We start from the raw sequence: 20,778 nt of genomic DNA, 5'->3' as shown, positions 1-20,778 counted from the left end.
TAGTATTGTACCATGTTCCTTTGGTCCTATTGAGTGTCACGCACGTTGTTTCCCGAGCAGTATGTTAACTCAGTGACACGTATTCATATTTTACAAGAAAGTAAAATAGGACGTAGTCAGATGAACAAAGTGTGCAACCATTATAGAGGTAATGAACTAACTGAGAGCTGCTTAATACTTCTGAGGAGACTAATTCTTCAGCGGCCCAACTATTTCTATCTGGGTATTTTCAGTCCTGTTTTATTTTCATTTTTTATTACACAAAATTTAGCTACTTACTCACTGTCACTTGGAAATTTTAAGGGTCTAATATCAACGGGGTTGTAAACAAGTCTGAATGTTCCATAACGTCGCTGTCCTCCTGACCTGAAGTTTCCTATTTCCAAGTAGAAAGTAAGAAGTAGAAATTCGTTTTAAATTTCCATGAACTTTCTCCTAATTACAAAATCATGCATTATGTGCTTCTCACACCAGGAGGGGAGAAGGGTGGGCGCCTAACTCCTTCTCACTCACTGCTTCTTCTTCCTTTGCTCTGGCCCCGAGTGACCCAGCAAGTGTCAGATGTGACTTATGACTCCTTGGACCAGCCTGGGTGACCTGGAACCACTGGCCACAAACTGCTCAGTGGTGCTTTTTTTTCTTCTTCTTTTAACAAGTTTACTTTTTATTATTCATATTATTGGGTTTTCTATTTTCTTAACTACTTCATTTGAAGTATAATTTACATATCATAAAATTCATCCATCGTAAACGTACAATTCACTATGTTTTAGGAAACTTCGTGAGTTGTTAAACAATGTCTTTGAACATTTCCATCGCCACAGTAAGATTTTCTTTACAGTTAATCCCTGTTCTTACTCTCAGCCTTAGGCAACCACGGATCCACTTCCTGGGTCTACAGATTTGCTTTTTCTGGACATTTTGTACAAATGGAATTTTATAGTCTATGGTCTTCGTTTCTGGCTATTTTCACTTAAGCACAGTATTTTTATTTATCCAAATTGTAGCCAGGATCAATACTTCATCTAATTTTAGAAGACCAGTAGCACGAGTTCTTTGAATGGACTTTTCTTTTAGGACATCTTTTTGCATGGATACATAAATTCTCTTTTTCTGTTCATCAACTCCATTGCTAGACACTTGGATTGTTCCCAGTTTTGGGCTGTCGTGAATAAAGCTGCTGTGAACATTCATGTGTGAAGCTTTTGTGTTCACATGTTTTCATTTTTCTTGGGAGGGTACCTAGGAGAAGAACTGTAGCGTCATATGGGGAATAACTTCTTAAGAAACTGCCGCACCATTTTCCAAGACATCTGCACCGAGTTACATGCCCACCAACATGTATGTTGAGGGTTCCAGTTACTGCACATTCTCACCAACATTTGCCTCCTTCTGTGTTTTCATTATAGCTCTTCTCGTGGCTGTGAAATGTTCTCATTGTGATTTTAATTTGCACCTCCATAATGACGGATTTTTGAGCATTTCTGTGTGCATATTAACTATTCCTTTATGTACCTTCTTTGATGAGATGTCTTTCAAATCTTTTGCCCATTTTGAAAATTGAGTTTCATCATGTTGTTGATTTGGGAGAGTTTGTTTCAGGATACAAGTCCTTTACCAAGTGTATGACTTCACGGTATTTTCTTCAGGTCTGCAGCTTGTCTTTTCATTTTCCTTTGGTGTCTTCTGAAGAGCAAACTTTGAACTTTGGTGAAGTGCAGTGTATCAGTTTTTGCTCTTATAGGTCCTATTCAGTGGTGCATTTTGAAAGGAAGAAAATTTGGCAGTTATGTGGATGACAGGGGTGCCTTTCGTCTGTTTCGGTATCTGTGAGGATTGCTCCACTTTTGTGTGAGGACGTTCAGGAGGCCTTGTCGTTCTGGGGACATTCAGGATACTGTGCACGAGTAGAAGCTGTCGGCACGGCCAGCCTGGCTCGGATACACACTCTCTGGCAACGCCGCTCCCTGTGCTCTGAGGACAACACTGCCTCTTACTGGTTCATGGAAACGTTCCTTGGAAAGAATTGCCATTTCTATGGCTTTATGGAATGCTGTTTTCCTGAGGTTAGAATTTTTTAAAAAGACTTATAACTCCAAAATATAAGGGAAATCCAATAAAAGTATCGCTGGGCCTGCTCCTGGCCTCCCTGTGAACTTTTCCACGCACGAGAGCATCGTTAGGACATTCCCGTTAGTGTGCGGGGTGGACAGCGGGTGCTGAGGTCGGCGGGCAGCCACGGTGGGTGCGTGCCTGCTACCTGGATTTCCTGGTGGTCAGGGCTGTACCGGGCTGCCTGTCCTCGGTGCCACAGAGGCTGGGAACAGAGACACAGCAGAGCTGCAGGGTTGTCGTCTAGTTTTAAAAGACCAGTGGCATGGGTTCTTCTAGCGGACTTTTCTTTTAGGACAAATAGACACAGTTAAAAACCTTCCGTCTAGAAATTAACCAACAAACGTTTATTCAATACGTACGTGCCTGGAGCCTTCTGCACGTGGTGACTTCCCGCTTGCATCTCCGACCCGGGCCTCTCCCCTGAAGCCCGGGTTTCTACCTCACAGACTGATCAACTTGGATGTCCAGTGGTCCTGTCCAAACTGAGGTCCTGACTTTACCCCCAGAGCTGCTCCTCCCATCAACCCCTCCATCCCAGTCAACGTCAACTCTGTCCTTCAAGTGCTCAGGAAGAGTTCCAAAAGTCATCCTTGCCTGCCGTCTTTCTGTCACAGGCCATGTCTAATCCATCACAAATCCTGGTGGCTCTAAATGGAATACGAAGCCCTGGGTGGGATTTCAATGTAGAAAAGGGACATTAGGGGACAACTCATAAAGTCTGAATAAAGTATGGAGTTTATTTCATAATAACGTGTCACCACTGTTTCGCTGGTTGTGCCAAGTGTACCGCACCAACATAAGATGTTAAGACTTGGGGAAATCGGGTGTGAGGCACGGGGGGGGGGGGGGTCCTGCTATTTTTTAACTTTTCACCTTTTCCGTAGCTCTTAAACTGCTCTAATACAAGTTATTTTAAAAATGCAAAGGAGCAGTTTCTGCTGGCTTCTGGCTGGTTTGCTGGAGCTACGGGGACGGAAAGTCTGCCTCCGCTGATGGGACGGTCTGGGTGGAGGGTTCGGTCAGATCAGTTGAAGGCCACACGTGGTTTTCTTTGCGGGGGGGGGGGTTGTCACCTTATAGTACTTTTACGGTTTAATTACTCCAAGGAAAATTGGTAACCTCAGATCAGTTCTGTCTTTTTATAACAATTTGGCTACATAATTTCTCTTTCACAGATGCATACTTCCGCTTAGTTACTCTTCCTGAAGAACAAAGCCCTCTAATCCTAGAAAAACACCCAGAGTTTGGCTTTTTAAGGATTTTGCTATAATTCTTTAGGTGCTTCTCAAAATGGAAACATGTATTTTTATTTTCTATGGAATACACTGATCTGAACCAAAAATAAAACCTTTCTTGTTTGGGAAAGCAAGAGGGCGCTAGAGACAGGTGTTGGGGGGCAGCAGCGGGGTCAGCAAAGGCTCGGAAGGGGTGCAAGGTGAATTAGAGGGTCGTCTGTGTTGCTAGCTCTGTCTACCAGGGCTCAGGATTCATGCATCTTTGGTAAACGCAGGACTGCGCTGCTGCTGGAATCAGGCAGGTGGGCTGTTTGCACCGGCTTTGCTTTTCTTGGCCTGTGATGAAAGACGGGGGGGGGGGCACAGTGTCGCTTGTGGGGAGAGTTTATGAAAACTCATTCCTGTTCCCTGTCACTCCCCGGGTGCCTGTGCCTTCCACCCTTCCCTGGAGCTGTAAACAGTTGGGGATGTTGCAAATAATTTTAAGGACTGAGAGCGTTGAAAGGTGCCAAGTGCTTTGGCTTTCAGAAGCTGTCTCCTATTGTAGCTGGACGTGTGCAGAAACAGTGGCGGCGGGGTCCCCGCACGCCGCCCCCCCCCCCCCCCCCCAGCTGGGAGCATGCACGCAAGTCCCGAGCCTGAGCGGGCAGGGGAGCGGGCCGGCTGACGGCCGAGACAAACGCAGCTTTGTGGGTCTGCGAGCGTTGCCGCCCGGACGAGACAAGAGGGTGAAGGTGATATTTCATCCACGGTTACAGTCCGTCCTCCCCTTACCTGACCTCTGAAATGGAGCCATTGGCTTTGAAAAGCCTCGTGTCTAAAATTAATGTCCTTCCCCATCTGACTAAGAAGGCGACAGCTGGGCAACATGAGCCCAAGGACCATCTGGGTTTAAACAGGGGCTCAAAGTGGCATTTGAGGGAGAGGACACTTCCTTTCAGAGTGGACACTTGTCTTCTCAGAAGGCTTGCTCTGACCGTGAGTGGGGACTTTCACCAGCCAAGTGCGTCATCATTCTGAACCCCACAGAGCTCCCTTGTCTCTGCTGGAACTGGGACTCTGCCCTCAGGCTGATCTGAACCCCGGGATGTCCTCCTGCAAACGGTAATTACTCTGTTTTCCTTTCTTGCTACACTGTCTTAACAAGTTGTACCAAACTCCAGGCAGAGCTCAACATGTAAGGTTTCTTTTAAAATTTTTGTATCTTGGACCTAAGCTTTTAATATGTTAATTTTTATGTAGCTTCCTGATCCAACTTGAGTGTCATCTGTAATTACCTGTTGTATTTTTCAGTTGCCATTTGTCTTAGAAACAGCCAAGCAATCCTTGTTTTAGTAATGATTTTTTTTCGGGACAGCTTGCAAGAATGCTAATGATGGTCTACAGAGAATTTTGCAGAGCTGTGGTTGATCCTGTTTACATTCTAGAGTCTGAATGTAAGGTCCTGGTGTGGCTAAGGAGGATTTTGTGTAGAGCACTGGATTTTAAACGGTGTGGAACTCAAGGTATCATTTTACTAGATCGGCTGAGAAAATGAAAGATGAAGTTTTGTGGGGATAGTTACAGACGATTTCAAACTGAGAAAAAGCTGGAAGAAGCAATTTCCAGAAGATCTCCAGCAGGGGCCTCGGGAGGGATGCAGCACAAGCTCACATCACGAGACGTGTGGACACGCGCGCGTGTGGGGGCAGTGTCAGAGCAGTGTTCCGCGTGTGCTCGATTGTGAGGCAAGGACTCCAGGGAGAGCACGGGGATGTGAACTCCTTGGTACTTAGCCGATGGTGAGGATGCAAAGAAAGGTATCTGGGAACCTTGGCTGGGTGAGCAGGCTGCAAGGAAACAAAGTTCTTTTTAAAATAAACACCAAACATTTTAAGATGTAGACAGAGAGGGGCTCTGGAAGTGGCTCATTTGGTGGAGACCACTCCCCCAGGGGGAGCACGGGAGAGCCCCTTCCTCACCCAGGACGCCTTCCCAGCGGGGCGGGAGGAGCACGGCAGCAGTCCCAGCTGCGCCCCACTCGTCCCACGAGGGGAAAACGCAGTCGCCCGGTGACACTGAAGGCTGCTTCTCACCGTTTGCTTTTGTGGGGAAGGTGAGGGGAGAGCCCTTTTCCTCTCAAAGTTCCGGCGTCTGAAACTCCGTATTTGCCTTTCTCCTCCTAACTGTGGGCGTCTCCTTCAGTTTAAACAGAAGCGACTTCAGAATTCTCACTGGTCGTTTCCCCAAAGAGTCAAACGTGTGGGTCGGTGATGAGAACTCTCCTCCTCTTCGCAGCCAAGAGGAGGGTGTGCTCAGAAGCCACGACTGCGTCCTGATTTACAGGTCGGAGGCGGAGAGGGACGACAGCCACACTCCCGACGGGAACGTAATCAGACTCACCACCAAGATGTTAACAGTGAAGAGGCTGGAAGAGTTCAACACGTGTTGCCCCAGTGGCCAGCTGGAGAAAATGGCCTTTTTCCAGTGCATGGAAGAGGTGGAGAAGGTGCAATGTTTTCTGGAAGAAAGTTCTAGTGAACAGGATTCCAGATCTGGACAAAATGAGGTAAGTCTCTGCTAAGTTAGTCTCTCGAAAAGTGTCGTTTCTACCGTATCTTTTCTTACGTAGAGCAACGCCCGCAGCTGTTCATCAGATCGTTTTCAGGTTCTGTTTTGTCACTTGGGTTGAATTAAGGAACCTTTGTGAACAGGCCAGCTTCCATCCTGCTCCACGGAGGACCCTGAGGTCCTCAAAGAGGGATCAGAGCTGGGGACACGTGAGCCCTGCCTGACGGCGCGCCGTGTCCTCGCTGGTGCAGAACCCATTCTGGCTTCGTGATCTGTGGGAAGTCACTAACGCAGCCCGGGGGCTGCCCTGAACAACGGGACGCCCGTGGCTGTTGGAAAACTGAATGTAAACGAAGCACCCAGGACAGTGTCGGTCACCGGGCAGGCGGTCAGCAGGTGTCAGCCAGCAGCCCTCCTCCCCTCCCTGAGTGCGGGGTCCCTCTCACCTCCCGCTCCAGCCCCTGCCTGTTCTGAGAGTGTTTGCCCCTTCCTCTGGGTCCCTCCTCCAGGTTGGGGCCTCTCGTCTTTCCACCTTGCGCTCTCGGCCGCCATCCTGGGAACAGCGCCAGGTGGGCGCCCGGATGCTTGCGCACCGAGCGGGTCCATGTCAGTGGATTCTGCGCTCTGGCTGAGGGCGGGGAGTCGCCATTTTTAATAATCAGAGCGAGTGATTCTCATGAGGCAAGTTTGGGGAACATCCTTCTTGGTCCGGTTACTGTCCTGAAAACCCCTGTCCAGGTGGGAAGGGCATTTCTCACGACGCAGCCGACAATGAAATCCGGCTGCTGGGGGCACGGGGCGGCGGGGCGTTCCCCTGTAAGTGGGGACAGAGAGATACGACGGACCAGAGAGAAGAAGTGAGTCAGGCTGGAGCCCGGGTGTTGGGAGGCCCCGCTTCCCCAGTGAGTTCACACCTTGCCCAGCAAACACCAGGATGTTTCCTTGGGCAAAATGTAAGAAATGAGGACTTCCCCATGAGGGCTGCTTACCATACAGGTGAATAAACGGGAGGATTTAATGTCTGTAGAACAGAGAAGACAAAATATTCTTTTTTTTGCTTAATGGAGGTACTGGGGACTGAACCCAGGACCTCGTGCATGCTAAGCACGCGCTCCACCACTGAGTACACCCTGCCCCCAAAATATCTGCATAGGAGAACTTTGAAATAACCAACTCTCTGTAATAGTTTCTCTGAATGTGGTTATGTTTCCAGCACTGTTTTTCTCCAGGTCCTGTGATATTATTTTTGTAAGGAGGCCACATCTCTGAAGAGTGAGATGGTGCTAAGCTGGAACAGACATGTTTTTAGTAAGAATTCTTCTTGTGATGAACAGTTCCCAAATATTAGAAATCAAATGGTTTGAAAGTTAAATATTTTAGGTGCTTCTGAGGGAAGCGCTGAGGCTGTTGCTCCTCAGAGCCCCTAAGAGAACGTCCTTTGCCGTCGGTCTGGCGTCCCCTGTGTAACCTGGGCCTCCTGGCAGGGCCCTGCGGTTGCCGCTGCGGACGGTGGGGAGGAACGACCGTAGGTCCATTCACCTCCTTCTTGGTGAGTGGCTGAGGGCCCAGAGATGTCGGCAGTAAATTTCCCATCTCTCTCTCTTGCCCTGTGGGACGGACGGACACCCGTCTGCCAAGGCCACGGCCCTGGAGGCCCTCGCTTGCCCAGTGAGGGGTGCCCGGGTGGCCAGCAGGCTTGGCGGGGAGGGCAGAGGGGGCCTTCCAGGCTCGGGTGTCCTCAGGAATGCAGGCGGAGCTCCAGCGCCACATCTCCTCCTCCTGCCAGGGCCCCAGGAAATCTTCCCAGTACCACACTTCTCTCCAGGGACTGCTAAAACACGCTCGCCATCGTCCCCCCTCATAGCCCCGGTCTCTGCGGTCCCTTCTCTCTTTGAGAAGATGAGCACCGCTGGTCGTTGCAGAGACCCTTGCTTCGGTGCGCTGGGAAGCATCTACTCTGAGCTGCAGACGCCCCAGTGAGGGGGACGTGCCCTGAGGGCTTGAAGAGGCTTTTCCCTCCTCACAGGGAGACGTTATCTGACATTTAACGATTTGTATCTGTTAACGTAGTTGGTGAATCTCAGTTTCTTCTTTCCTGCTTTAGCCAAGTTTTCCTATTTAACTTGCTTTTAACTGTCTCCTTCCTTTTCCTCCACTTTATTTTTTGTTGACTTGATTTAATGCCGCATATTCGACTTTGTTCCTTTTATTTGTCAACTGCCCCTTTAATTCTGTTTTCGAATGACTTTTCTCATTCTCTTCTATTCTAAAGTGCATTTAGAATCACCTAAATGGTGTAAAAATTTAAAAGCTCTTAGCAGATGCGCTGTGATAAACTAATTCTAAACCCACATAATGTGGTGTTGAAATAACGTAAAAGCTAAATAATTGATCTGGCACGTGGGGCGATGAGTTTAATGGCTGCTGTGTGCGCTGCTGACTCGTGAATGCTAAAGGCTCTCTTTGCCATGATTAGTATTGTTTTTTATACAATCAAATCCAGGTTTTCTCGTTTTGTTAGCTCTCTGTTACCTGTATAAATATTCCCCCTGCTGCCTTTCCCTCGGATCTAATTTGCCGTGTAATACAAACACACACACGCATACACGCTGATTCCATTTGTGTAATGAGAGACCAAGGAGCCAGGTAATGTTCTCAGACACCCCGAGTCCGTGCTCCGATCCCGTTCTGCCCACCGCCGTTTACTGCAGACGTCCCTGCTCTCTGTGCCCAAGGGAAGGGCTCGCCTCCTGTCCTCTGGTTTCCCCCGCTTTCCTGCAACCCCCAGTTCCCCATCCTCCATCCGCAAGGCCTGGTCCCCTGGGGAGGAAAGGGGGCTGGGGGGCAGGAGTCAGGATGGCCCCAGGGGAAGGGATCACAGCCCGTGGAGTGTTTAAAAGCCCAGTATAGGGGGTCCAAACAGAACACAGTATCTATGAACAGGATGTGAGGAGGCTAGCGGGGGTTGGAGCAAAGCAGGGTCTCCCTCTTTTGACTGCAGTTGGCGCATTGAATAGCAGGTGGCATTTCCTGCCTAACTGCTGTGAAATTGTACTGTCGGCACCGGTCGCACCGGTCACAATGACCGTAACTTAGATCTGAAAATAACGTATCTGAGGGTGGAGGGTTTGTGATCTGGGGCGCTGCGCTTCCCCACCCCCGTCTTGCGCCCCTCACCCGTGAGGGCAGGAGAAGGCTCCCTGGCGGTGGCCCAGACGTTGGGGCCGATGCCAGTTTCCGCTGTGCTAATCGTCCTTGAACTGGGGACAGGCGCGTTCTTGGTGGTGTCACTTGTCGCCAGCCCGTCTCCCTCTGCCCCTGCACCTGTTTCAGATCTGTCACACGGGCCATCATATTTTTCCTTTTAAAGAGGCAGATTATCCGTTGATGGCGTAACTGGAAACGGCCACCAGGGTCCTGCGGAGCCCTGCGGCCCGGCAGCGCCTCCCACTCAGAGCAGGGTTCATGCTTGGAGCATGCTTGCGCTGGACCAGGCGAGGGAGGCGAGAATGGACTTATCGCTTGGAAGAAAAGGCGTCTGGATTGTAGGCAGCCTGTGCCTTATCTCGTCTCCTGTCCTCTGGCGTGTGCTCCGGTCCGTGATGGCCCGGGGAGGTCACAGGCAGGCGCCCGCTCTTGAGGACGTCCAGGTAGTCGTGGCACGTTTGACTGCGGCGGCTTCGTTTTGCGGTTCTGTCTGAATGTTCCCAGCTGGGGAGCGGGCTAGCCCGAGCCAGTGGTGCGTCCGGTCTTCCTCACCCGGCCGCCCCCGCTGTCCTAGGGGTTGGGAGAAGGAGAGGCACGTGGCACTTTGTAGCATTTCAGACTCTCCACCAACTTTCGGGGAACCTGGAGGAGCCATTCCCGCGGTGTGTTAAAGTTGGCGATCTATTTTTGTTCCTGGGAACTAAAAATAACGTCAACATGGCTTCTCCTCCTCCTTGTGTGACTTATGAAAACAAAGTGATGCAAAAGCAAAACATCCTTTCCCCTTGCTAAGAAGTTTCTGGCAAAGGCAGTGTCTAGAGAGTGATCCCCTCTCCCGACAAAGCCACCTGGTGCGGCCTCCCGCGCTTCTCCCTTTGAACCGCCGCCCCCGGCGCGCTGCCCGAGATCCCGCAGCTGTTCCAGGCATGGAATTCAGTCGGGAAAACAGTGGAATTCTGAAGGAGCTGATTCAGACTCTGAGGATTTTAGCACTCCCAAGAGAGGGTATTCGTCTCTGGAAATCAGCTCTTTCTTCATAGTTAATTCTTTTACCAGTTAGCGCAGGGTGAATCATCTTTAAGATAACACGAGGCAGTTTAGAAAATGTTACAGCAGGCACTCTGAAGGCTGCCCCGCAGGAAGCGCCCTGACAGCGGCACTCCCCACCTTTCTTCAGGGCCACCTGCCCTCCCATGGAGTCTTAGCGCCGCAGACACACTGCACACCTGTTCACGCGCTGCAGCTGTATCTGTGCTTTATGCATAAAGGGGATGAGATGTTTTAGCCCCTGGAGAATCAATTTCCACCCTGTTGGAGGCCATATTGCCTCTGTCGAATGTGCATAATTTATGGTTAAAAAAGTTCTCCAGGGGGATTGGGCCGTGTATCTCTATACCTGCATATAAACACCTTGTTTATACCTTACCCAACAAGAAACCACCGCTGTGCGTCCTGGTGCTCGGAGGACCGAGAGCCCCAGGCGTCAGGCTTTTACGACTTCCCAGGGGACCTGGTACAATAAGTGCGCCCATCACTGCTGCCCAGGCGTGAGTCGTTTTTGGCTGTTGCACACACCTCCTTTGCGAAGCACTGTGAGCTTTCATCTTCCGTGTGGAAAAGGATGAGTTACTGTCTAGGCTGTGAGACGTGGCCCCCCACGTGTTTCCCTACAGAGGGTCGACAAGACAGACCGGCTACTTGAGAGTGTTGTGGGCGTGGTTTTTAGAAAAAGGTTTTGTAACGCTTTAACCGTAGAGAAATGTCCCTTAAATTAGATTTTACAACATATACCCTCGTCTCCTCAGTGCTAATATGATTTAGAAGTGTGGGCGACCTCTCATCTCAGAAGTTTCTGCGAGCACATGGTTTTAGGAGCTGCCTTTTACAGGGCGTCGAAGTGCATCCAGGCGTCGGTCTGCATTTAGGACATGAAACAACTGAAAGGCTCTCCAGCACGCTGGGTGCAGGCCCTGCCCGGGTGCGGTTCTGGGAGCCCTGCGCCCAACACGCTGATGGGTTCTGGTTATGTGTGTGTCATTCCGGGTTCTCAGGATAATTAAAATTATGATAGTTTTATGCTGTTTGGCATAATACGAGAAAAATATCTTATTTTTGCTCTGAAAGTTCAATCAATGTAGTAAAACATATAAATATCACAAATTAGGTCTGGGTTCCTACGTGAGGAGAGGAGGAGCACGCCTGATGCCGAGAGCCCTGGATGCGACTGGCCGGCCGTGTCCTGACCGCCCGCCCACAGCCTTGCGCTGTGAAACAGCCATCTGTCTGTCAGTGTCTCCCAGGCCTTGAGGCTTCACATGACCCCTCCTTGATTTTTGGCTACCTCTGCACACTACTTTCACTCCTATTAGGTAATATTTTCATATATCAAGTCATTAAAAATTTTAGCAGAAGCAAGAGTAGAGTGGAACCATGGTTTTGAAGTGCTTATTCCAGATTCTCCAGTGCACGATGACACACACTGTGCACGTCTTAAACGTGGTTTGTTGGTTCACAGAGACATCAGCCCGAGCCCCAGGTCAGGAGGACCCTACTTCAGCTGCAGGACACTGTGTCCAGGTCCTTGTCCTGCGCCCTCGGGCACTTGGGGCCTCATTTCTCACATTCTGCCCAGCACGTACCGACAATAACAAAGCTGAGGGGGTGCTAAGCAGACAGCAGAGGAGAGAAGAGAGGTCCAGAGCCTTCCCGCTGGATAGCAGATGCATAGGGAACCCCTAACAGGTCAAGTTCATCCGTCTGCCCCTGAGGTCCCATCGGAAAGCAGAGCTGAGACCAGAGCTCGTGTGCAGCTGCTGGGACTGTCCTAGGAGGACAGTGGCCCCTGGCTGCATCCACCCCAGACCCTGATGAGCACAGGGTACCAGGGCGTTTCCCCAACGAACGAGACGTTGAAGGCCTGCAATTCGGAGGGACCTGGAAGCCAGCTCATCTGAGTCCTTCTCTGAGGGAACTCAAAGCCCAGGAGCAGGGAAGTGGACTTGCCCCAGATTCGTGGCACTGAGGGGCTCTGTTTCCCCAAACCCACCCACATCCAGGCTGCCTTTTCCCCACTTTGCTGGGTCAGAGGTAGCCTTCTTCACAAAGGACTGGGCGCCACAGTGCCACGGGGCAGGCCTGGGGTCAGTGGGCAGAGGTCCTTCAGGCCCCTTGCAGGATATCTGATCATCGGCCGGGCCCCTGGCCCCCACCTCTTCCTGATGCCCCTGCTCCCCAGGCTCCCCGCCACCCCCCACCCCCAGGCCTTAAACTGGGAGCTGGGAGCTCATCAGAAGTTTCAGGTTGTGACAAGCAGACTGATGCCACGGTCAGTGGCCAGGGCTCGGGAAATTCTACAAAGGGGCAGAGACCAGGCTGGAAGGGAGCTCTAGTCCAACCTCTGATTTGTCCAGCGGACCTTCAGCTCGTGGGATTTGCATCCAAATGTGAGCAGTGAACATGGATGTCACCCTTCCCTGATCTTACGCTTTTTGACCATTTAGGGCTTCTCTGAACTAAGTTAGGATGGGGATACGTGTGAAAGTGAACGACAGAGATAAGAGTTCAGTTCATACATGAGTTTTCTCCTGTGTCCTGGAGGGAGGACTCTGCCTTCTGCCCAGCGTGGGTGCTGTGAGATGGCATGTGCCCTGCCGGCCGCACGATCCTGAGTTGGGTTGCGCTCCATCGTTCGGGGTCTGCAGGCGTGTAGGTGCTGCCCTGGGATGTGTAGCCGCAGGGTTCTGACAGGCAGACAGTCCGCCACAAGTGCGGCTCCCACCCTGGGCCCTTCCCAGGGCACCTGTCCGTTCCAGGGCCCACTTCCAGCTTGGGTGTCTGAGTCCAGCATGTGTGTGGTTTGCAGGGTGGTTCCACAGTCTGAAAGGGCTTTGGGACACTAGGAGATAGGAGAGGGCGACAGGGAGGCAAAGATTTTACGTGGAGCCTCCACGTCTCCCGAATCCGGATCCCTCTGGCCTCATCAGTTCTCTGAGAGCTTTAGAAAACACCATGGCTGTGGCCTCGGAAGGCGCTCAGCACACCGTCCAGCCTACACCCTGAGGAAGGCCCCAGCAGGCCCGGGGCTTTTCCCAAGTGTCCCAGAGAGGAGAGGTTGGACCAACAAGGGCAACACACGGCGAATCGACCCTGTCCAGCACTGTCTGTGCTGGGGCCAGCAGTTCCCAAAGAGAGGTCTCTGGACCCCTGGGGCACCCCGAGACCCTTTTAGAGGTCTGCGCCGTCAACACTGTTTGCAGAGTGATTCTAATAGTTTTGCCTTTTGCATGGCAGTGGCGTTTGCACTAATGACTTAAAAGCAACGGTGGGAAAACAGCTGTCATCTCAGCACAGAGTAAGGCTACAGCGTTTTTCACCACACACACTCAAAGCTTCTGTTTTTGATTTTCAAAGGGCCGGTTTTCCTTAAGAATGTTCTTGGCGAGACCTACAGGGAACTATATTCAATCTCTTGTAATGAGCTATAATGGAAAGGAATCTGGGAATATATGTGTATATATATATATGTATGTATGTATATGTATAACTGAACGGCTTTGCTGTGCACCGGAAACATTGTAAATCAACTACACTTCAATACAAGAAAGAAAGGAATGTACTTGGTGAAGCAGGAGCATCCGTGCCTTTACTCAGCCCATACCAGGGCCTGAGTGTTCACCTAACGCGTGTGCTGGATTCAGTGCTGATGTCCTCGGTGAGCGATCACCACGCTCCCACTGCAGGAGCTCCCCTGTGGTCGCTGCCGAGCGCGCCTCCGGCGCGGAGAGCAGATACTTGAGACCGAAGACCAAAGCACGTCCACTCAGTGACGGTCACTGACGGCCTCAGACAGAGGCAGAATCCGATGAAACAAGATCCTTTGTTTAAAGAGCACACGTTGTCTGCCGCTCAAGGTACTTACTCAGGATGTTTACGTTAGCGTCTTCCTTTAGACCACCCGGCTGTTTCTAGTTACTGTGAAAGTTAAAGACAGATGATGACAAGCGTCTGGTCGCGATTTTTTCCCGGCCTTCTAGAACGCACATGTTGAATTGACATGATGATTTAGGCAAGTTCCTATATCCTTGAGGCCATGTTTGCGTTCCACCTGTTTAGGGTGTATGCTTTCAGCTAGGGTCTGTTTATTTACCTATTCATTTAACGAGCATGTAAATGGCCCTCGCTGTGCCGGACCCTGTTCTAAGCACGGCACAAATACGAGCTCACCTGAGCCTGTGGGCCCTACCTGGCTGGCTCTAAGGACGGTAATAATGATCGCTAGCATTTCTATTGTGTTTATTGTGTTCCAGGCGCTGTGCTAAGCCCTTTTCATCCCAGGGAATCCTCACAACGATCCCATGAATTTGGTATAATTATTATCTCTGTTTTACAGCCGAGGCTTAGTGAGGTCAGGAACTCGCCCAGAGTTATGCAACTCTGTGCCATGACGCCTCTCTTTGAATGGATTAATTTGCCCAACACATAAAGCAGGTAGTTAGGTTTATTTGTAGAAAATTTAGCTGGAATTTATTTTCCAGAAATTAAACATTAAGGACTTGAAAACCACGTCTGATGCATTTTCTAAGGACAGCTCATGTTACCTTCACAGTGTCCGAAATGCCCTTCACCTTGGCTGACCGTTTCCGCCGTTTGGTCTCCTTTTTTATGCCAATGCAGCAGGACCGGATCGACACGGTCTAGTTTCTTTCTCACAAAATTGAGGCTCTTCTCTGGAACTGATGTAACAGTGACCTCCAGTGGGAAGAAGCTGCAAAAGTTACTGCAGAACCGGTCAGAACACTTCTGCCTAATCCTTGCAATTGGTTGTTTAAAAAATTTAACTTAATTAATTAGTTTTTTTATTGAGGTATAGTTGATCTATTATCTATTGTGTAATACAATAACATTGTATCAGTTCCAGGCGTACAACATGGTGATGATGTATTTTTACAGACTATCCTCCATCAAAAATTATTACAGAATGACGGCTCTGCTTCGCTGAGCCGTGCGGCGCACCCTTGCTGCTGGTCGGTGCTGCGCACGGCCGTCGGTGTCTCTCAGCCCCGCAGCCCTCGTCCGCCCCTTCCTGTTGTATCCGGTGGTTTGTTCTCTCCCGTGAGAAGATCTGAGAGTCTGTTTCTGTTTTGCACATACATTCATTTGTATTATTTTTTAGATTCCATGTGCAGGTGAGATCATACAGTATTTGTCTTTCTCTGTCTTATTTCACTAAGTAAGCATAATACCCTCTAGGTCTGGTCACGTTGTTTCAAATGACAGAATTTCCTTCTTTTTCAGGACCAAGTAATGTTCATATATATATAGATACACACCACAGCTTCTTTATCCAGCCATCTGTCGATGGACACTGAGCTTGCTTCCCTGTCCTGGCTGTTGTAAACAGTGCTGCTGTGAACACTGGGGTGCAGGTGTCTTTTTGGGTTAGTGTTTAGTTACATATTCGGAGATATATATATATTGCTATGTATATATGTATATATATTTACAGACACATACCCCCAGGGGTGGGATTGCTGGGCCACGCGGCCGCTCTGTTCTTCGTTTCCGAGGCCGCTCTACACTCTTTCTCACAGTGGCTGCACCAGTTCACATTCTCATCCTTCCATTCTTGAAACCAATGTCGTGAGGCTGCCGTCAGCCCGTTTTCAGCCATCGATTCCTGGACACGAGAAGCCGGGAAGCCACACACTGGAACTAATGACTTTCCCAAACATTCAGTAAGGCTGTGAAATGACGAGCTGAACGCTGCTCGTCGGGGCGCCGCAGACGCTCAGTGCTCTGCTCTGCAATGCGCAGCGGTCTCTGTCCCCGCAGTTAAGTCCTGACTACTGCACGGGACTGACTTCCCACCTGAGATGGGGGAAGGCAGGCCGGGAAGGCGGATACCCCAGGGGCAGCCTGTCTGGCTCGTGTGGTGGTGCTGGGCACTTGGCAGGAGTGCGCACGCCCTGTGTACCTAACAGTGAGGACCCGGGGCGAGCCGGGCTTACTGGGCACGCGGTTCGGTCAGGGTCCTCTCCTCTCTGACACCTTCCTGACACCGAGCAGAGGATTCAGCCTCCCCCACCTATTTCCTCATCCTGGTTAACACCGAGCCCACAGGGCAGCTGAGTGAAGCGGTCAACACAGCACTCCCCAGATGAGGCAGGCACTTCCTGTCAGCGATGGCTCGGCCTCGCCCAGCACCGGGCCACCTCCGGCTGTGGCCCCAAGTCTGCTCCCCTGGACTCTTCTCCTCTGCGTCCTCCCACCCAGAACTCCCCCCACGTCTCCTGGCAGCCGGTGGGGAGCCTTAGTGATCTTGGCCTCGCGTCCTGTGCTGTTGACCTTTGCTTCCACAGTCACGTCCTGTCAACACCAGATTCTGGACGTGGCTGCTTGAAAGGTTTCTGACATCTTGGATGATGGCAGATGGGTTGGCATTTCTCTCACTGTCATCTAAGGAGGTGTGCAGACAGGATGAGTGATCTTCAGAGACACTGAGATGGAGAGGGCAGTCCAGCCACCCAGGCCAGAGGAACCCTGCTCAAGACGCCCCACTGTTAACAGGATTGTCATGGGAACGTGACTTGGAAAATCAAAAGATTAACCAAATGCTTACTGGTGGGATCTGTGTTATTTGATAAACACAGAAGGATTTAGCAAATAGAACGAGAGACAAGGCAGAGGCCATTAACTTTACTGAACACGTTCCCCAGTACACCACGGGAGCCGGGCCCTGTGTGGCTGATTCAAGCTTGGCACGGGTAGGGTTTACAAAGATTGACAGACTCTCAAATTACAACAGTGACCGTCACCAACAAAGGGGCAGGAGAGATTCCACTGGTGTCCCGTCAGGAACCTGCGTCTCTTGGTATTTCAGTGATGAGTGACCAGACCGCACTTCCCCAGCTGTCGGGTACCCCGGGGGAAGCTGCATCCTGCCCTCCCCGCCATCTGCCCTCCTGAGAGCCCTGCCTGGTCCCAAGCTCAGAAGGGGCACAGGGCTCCCTGTAGAGCTGTGTGTCCTAACGAAGTTATCTGGGGATGAAGGGAGGACGGGACCGACACCAGCATGATGTCCGAAGCAAAGGTTGTCCACCAGCAGGTGATGACTTAGCCAAGCCCATCAGCCCGTTTGCAGTTATTCTATTTTAATGTTATGTGTCCGGACGGTCAATCTCATTTTGTGTGGAGCTGTTAACATTACTCCCCGACACATGATATTGGACATTCTCAACGCACGTTAGAATGTCGAAGGCGCCGAGAGGTTCTCCTGTCAAAAGAACAACAACAAAGCCGCTTTTCACCAGGCACGTGGGAAGCGCTCAGCACGTGTTAGCTCACATCTGAACACCGTTAGCACCGCTACGTATCCCAGGAGCTTTCAGGACGTATCTGACCCGGAGCCCTCTGTCTCCTGCCTCACACCCACAGCGCAGGCGCCGTAAGGTGCACCTCTGGGAGGGCTGGTTTAGAGAGAACCGATGATTGACGTAGGTGTCAGAGAGACCCAGATTCAGGTCCTCGCGGGAGCCCTTTCCAGCTGTGTGACCTGAACCGTTTAACCTGAGTCTCTGTCCCTGGTTCCCCAAAGTGCCGTAGTGGTGCCAGCCTTGCAGGGTAGCTGGGAGGAGGACATGAGCTCAGCGACCTGTTAGCAGGCGGCTTGGTGCCTGGCACAGAGGTGTGACCCCAGGCTTAGCTTCTGTCCCCACTTGTTGACCTCTCACCACACGCGTCCTCATTCTCTCTCCTCTCTTGTGCCTTTGGAGTCCTTCTGTCCTCCAAGGTCAGAGGCAAGTCCTGCCACAGCTGGCTGTAGTCTGACCTCCCTGGTCTGCACTGACTACGTCACCCGGTAAGCACACTGCGTCAGCGCCTTGTGGCATTTGTGTGGACAGTTGTAGTGCCCTCCTGGGAGTCCCCTGGGGTCGGGCCTCTGCTCCTGGAAGCTGGGGTTCCTTCCCTGTGGGGATCGTCCCCTGGCTTCATTCCCTTCGCAGCAACTCTATTACACTTGTCCACTGTCATTTGTGTTGTGGTCACTTCCTTCACAATTTAGGGACAGTTTCATATTTCAAGCCTTGGAAACGAGGATAGCTGTTAATATACTTGTTTCAAATATTTAAACAAAGCACTGAGTAGGGCCAACCTCTGAATAGCAGGGTACTTGGAATAACATTGGTGTTGGATATTCTTCCCGAGAGCTCCAAGAGGGCGAACTTGAATGAAATTCTAATCATTTCTAGCCTGGCGGAGTCGGTTCTGAGAGATGGGTGGGATCTGACATCCCAGGCCTTCTTCCCTTGCCCACAGATCAGAGCTCCGGGCGCCTCCAGCCTCCCTGGCTGCCCCTTTCTCTCAAGTGGACGTTTGTCTGTCAGCTCACACTTGGAAATGGCTCTAACAACGTTGAGGGAAAACTGTTTACAATTATGGCCAAGAGGCAATGTATAGAGTCTGAAGTCCATTTTGAGATTAATTATCCAAGAAAGAGTAAGTGAACGTGAACATAGTTTTTATTATTTGTTTATGTATCGGAATCTCTGACTGGCTGATTTATGTGCGAAGAAGAGTGTCACTCACCACAGATCAGGGGCTTGTGACTCTGAGAGTGGAGCGCGGCCGGCCAGCCTCACCTGGGAGCTGGTCTGAGGTGCAGGTTCTCAGGTCCCGCCCAGACCTGCTGGTCGGACCTGCCTTGGAACAAGGTCCCTGCACGCCTCATGTGCACATGCAGGGCGAGAGGCACTAGAATGTTCAACACTTCCTGCGACTGAGAAATCAAGGCTTAGTTAAAGTTCACTATAAAACTGCTGTAAGGAAAATAAACCTTTACGACCGCAGTTGTGAACACATGCTTATGTATTGCACACACCACACACAGAATGCCTGCATAGTTGTGTGTGTGTACAGAGGTCATACATTCTGCCAGGGCTTTGTCAGGCTGTTCCCTGGGAACCAGACAGTATCCTTTCTTGAACATTTTAAGAGCATATTTTCCTTGATAAAATAAATCTGTCTAATAATAGTTCTTTCCGTTAGATTTCTCAGGCAGACAAAATACACAACTCATACTCTGGCCAGTTAGATAAACTGGGGAGGGGGATGGGTGAGGTGCCGGGCGTGGCTGCCCCCTCCCCTTGCAGGGTCACTTGTCCTCTCGCAGTGGGTCTGGACACCAAGTTCCTCACCAGTTTGGAAGCTGGGGCCCAGACCGGAGGCTGCGTCGTGGAAATTCCTTGCCTTCCCTTGTCTGCAGACAAGCAAGTGGTCTAGTTGGAGGCCCCACGTGTGCCAGGTAAAGGCCAGTCCAGCAATCCGGGAGCTTCGGCTGGTGAGAGTCCCTTCTGCGGTGCTTTCTAGCATGTCCACTCGAGCGCGTGTGGTGGGGCGGCCGGGCCTGCCACTGCTGGTCTGAGGAGGGCTCTGTTTCCCACGCTCCCCGGGTCAAGGGGAGAGATCACTGTGTCTGGAGCCCGTGGGTCCATCTGGGCTTGGCCCTCCCTTTAGATCCGTGACCCTGACTTTGAGCACGTTGCGTGGCTTCTCTCAGACGCTCCTGCCAGTGAGAACCCCCCAGGGGCTCGCTGAGTATTCGGACCCCAGGCCCCTAAAGCCACTTAGCAGAAGCCCCCCGAGCGGGGCTTGGGGTCTGCTCTGAACAGCCCTCCAGGGGATCTCCAGGGAAGTGCAGTCACCTTCGGGGGACACCGCCTGAGTCCCGTCCAGGTCTCTGAACTTCGCTCGCCTCGGGAGCTGCAGGCCGGCACCTAGGAGGACGATAGCGTGTCTTTGCTGGGGGTGAGACTACAACAGACACATCACACTTGAAATGTCTGATCTCTTTTTGTGATGGGTGCACATTTCCCCGGCCTCTTCCAGTTAAGCTGGCCTCGTGACCACTCGAGTTCCCTTATCTAAAGAATAATGCTGGTCACACACACACGTTACCAGACGTTTCTCGGTTCTGAGTGCCCGATGAACGTCAGCCGAAGTCGCTGGGATTTCTCGGCCCTCCGGGTGCCCGCTTGGCCTCTGGGGATCATGAATTCCCGGGCAGTGGTAGGAATGGGGGTTTTACGGACGTATGTCCCTTTCCACCGTGACTCTTTTATCTTCGCATCGGTTACGGCAAGACTAAGACAGCGAATGTTTTGTGGGATTAAAACCTTGTTTTCTTTCATACCCAGTAGAGTCAGGAACCTTCCTCTGAGAGGAGGCTGGCTTCCTTTGCAATTTGGTGGAAGAGAAACAACATGTAGTTGAGGTGACAAAAGAGGATTCACGGGGATGAAACCAGCAGATTAAAACCCGTTTTAAAAGAAGAAAGATGTCACCCAAAGGTTGGAGAAGAGCCGAGCTGACAGTCACGCTGCACCGTGACAAGCAGGGAGCGGGCCTGTCTCCGAATAATTACAATAAAGTGGACCCTCCTTTAATAGACTTGAGAAACTGAACGAAATCCAGCCTGAGGGCTGTTAGCTCTAAACACACCCGCAAATAGATGCTGAGAGTAAATGGGGACAGAGGGTCAAGGAAGGACGTGAGAGGAAGAACGTTCGGGAGGAACAGCCAAGCGCAGGTGGAGTGGAGCCCGGACTTTCTGCAGCGCGAGGTCGCTCGCAGCAGAAACGAAGCACCAGTGCCCCCGGCCACTCCTACAAGACCC

The 20,778-nt window shown here is 51.1% G+C and overlaps 1 protein-coding gene across 12 annotated transcripts in view; it reads left to right on the top strand.

Annotated features, from left to right (window-relative positions):
• The first annotated feature begins 4,248 nt into the window (after nucleotides 1-4,248).
• Nucleotides 4,249-20,778, top strand: part of MYLK4 (myosin light chain kinase family member 4) — a 70,884-nt gene continuing 54,354 nt past the window's right edge. For 8 of the 12 annotated variants that reach the window (XR_004313327.1, XR_004313328.1, XR_004313326.1 and 5 more), the window contains exons 1-2: nucleotides 4,252-4,454; nucleotides 5,628-5,898. Coding sequence is in view for 9 of the 12 variants with exons in the window: in XM_032462390.1 (XP_032318281.1) it covers nucleotides 4,438-4,454; nucleotides 5,628-5,898 (288 nt within the window). In the remaining 3 variants the exon portion in view is untranslated. Of the gene's footprint in view, nucleotides 4,455-5,627; nucleotides 5,899-20,778 lie in introns of all 12 variants that reach the window. The other 4 variants (XM_032462387.1, XM_032462389.1, XM_032462388.1 and 1 more) reach the window with 3 other exon arrangements.

This window comes from Camelus ferus, chromosome 20 (assembly GCF_009834535.1).
Source record: "Camelus ferus isolate YT-003-E chromosome 20, BCGSAC_Cfer_1.0, whole genome shotgun sequence".
NCBI lineage: Eukaryota > Metazoa > Chordata > Mammalia > Artiodactyla > Camelidae > Camelus > Camelus ferus.
This window is presented reverse-complemented; position numbering and strand designations above follow the sequence as displayed.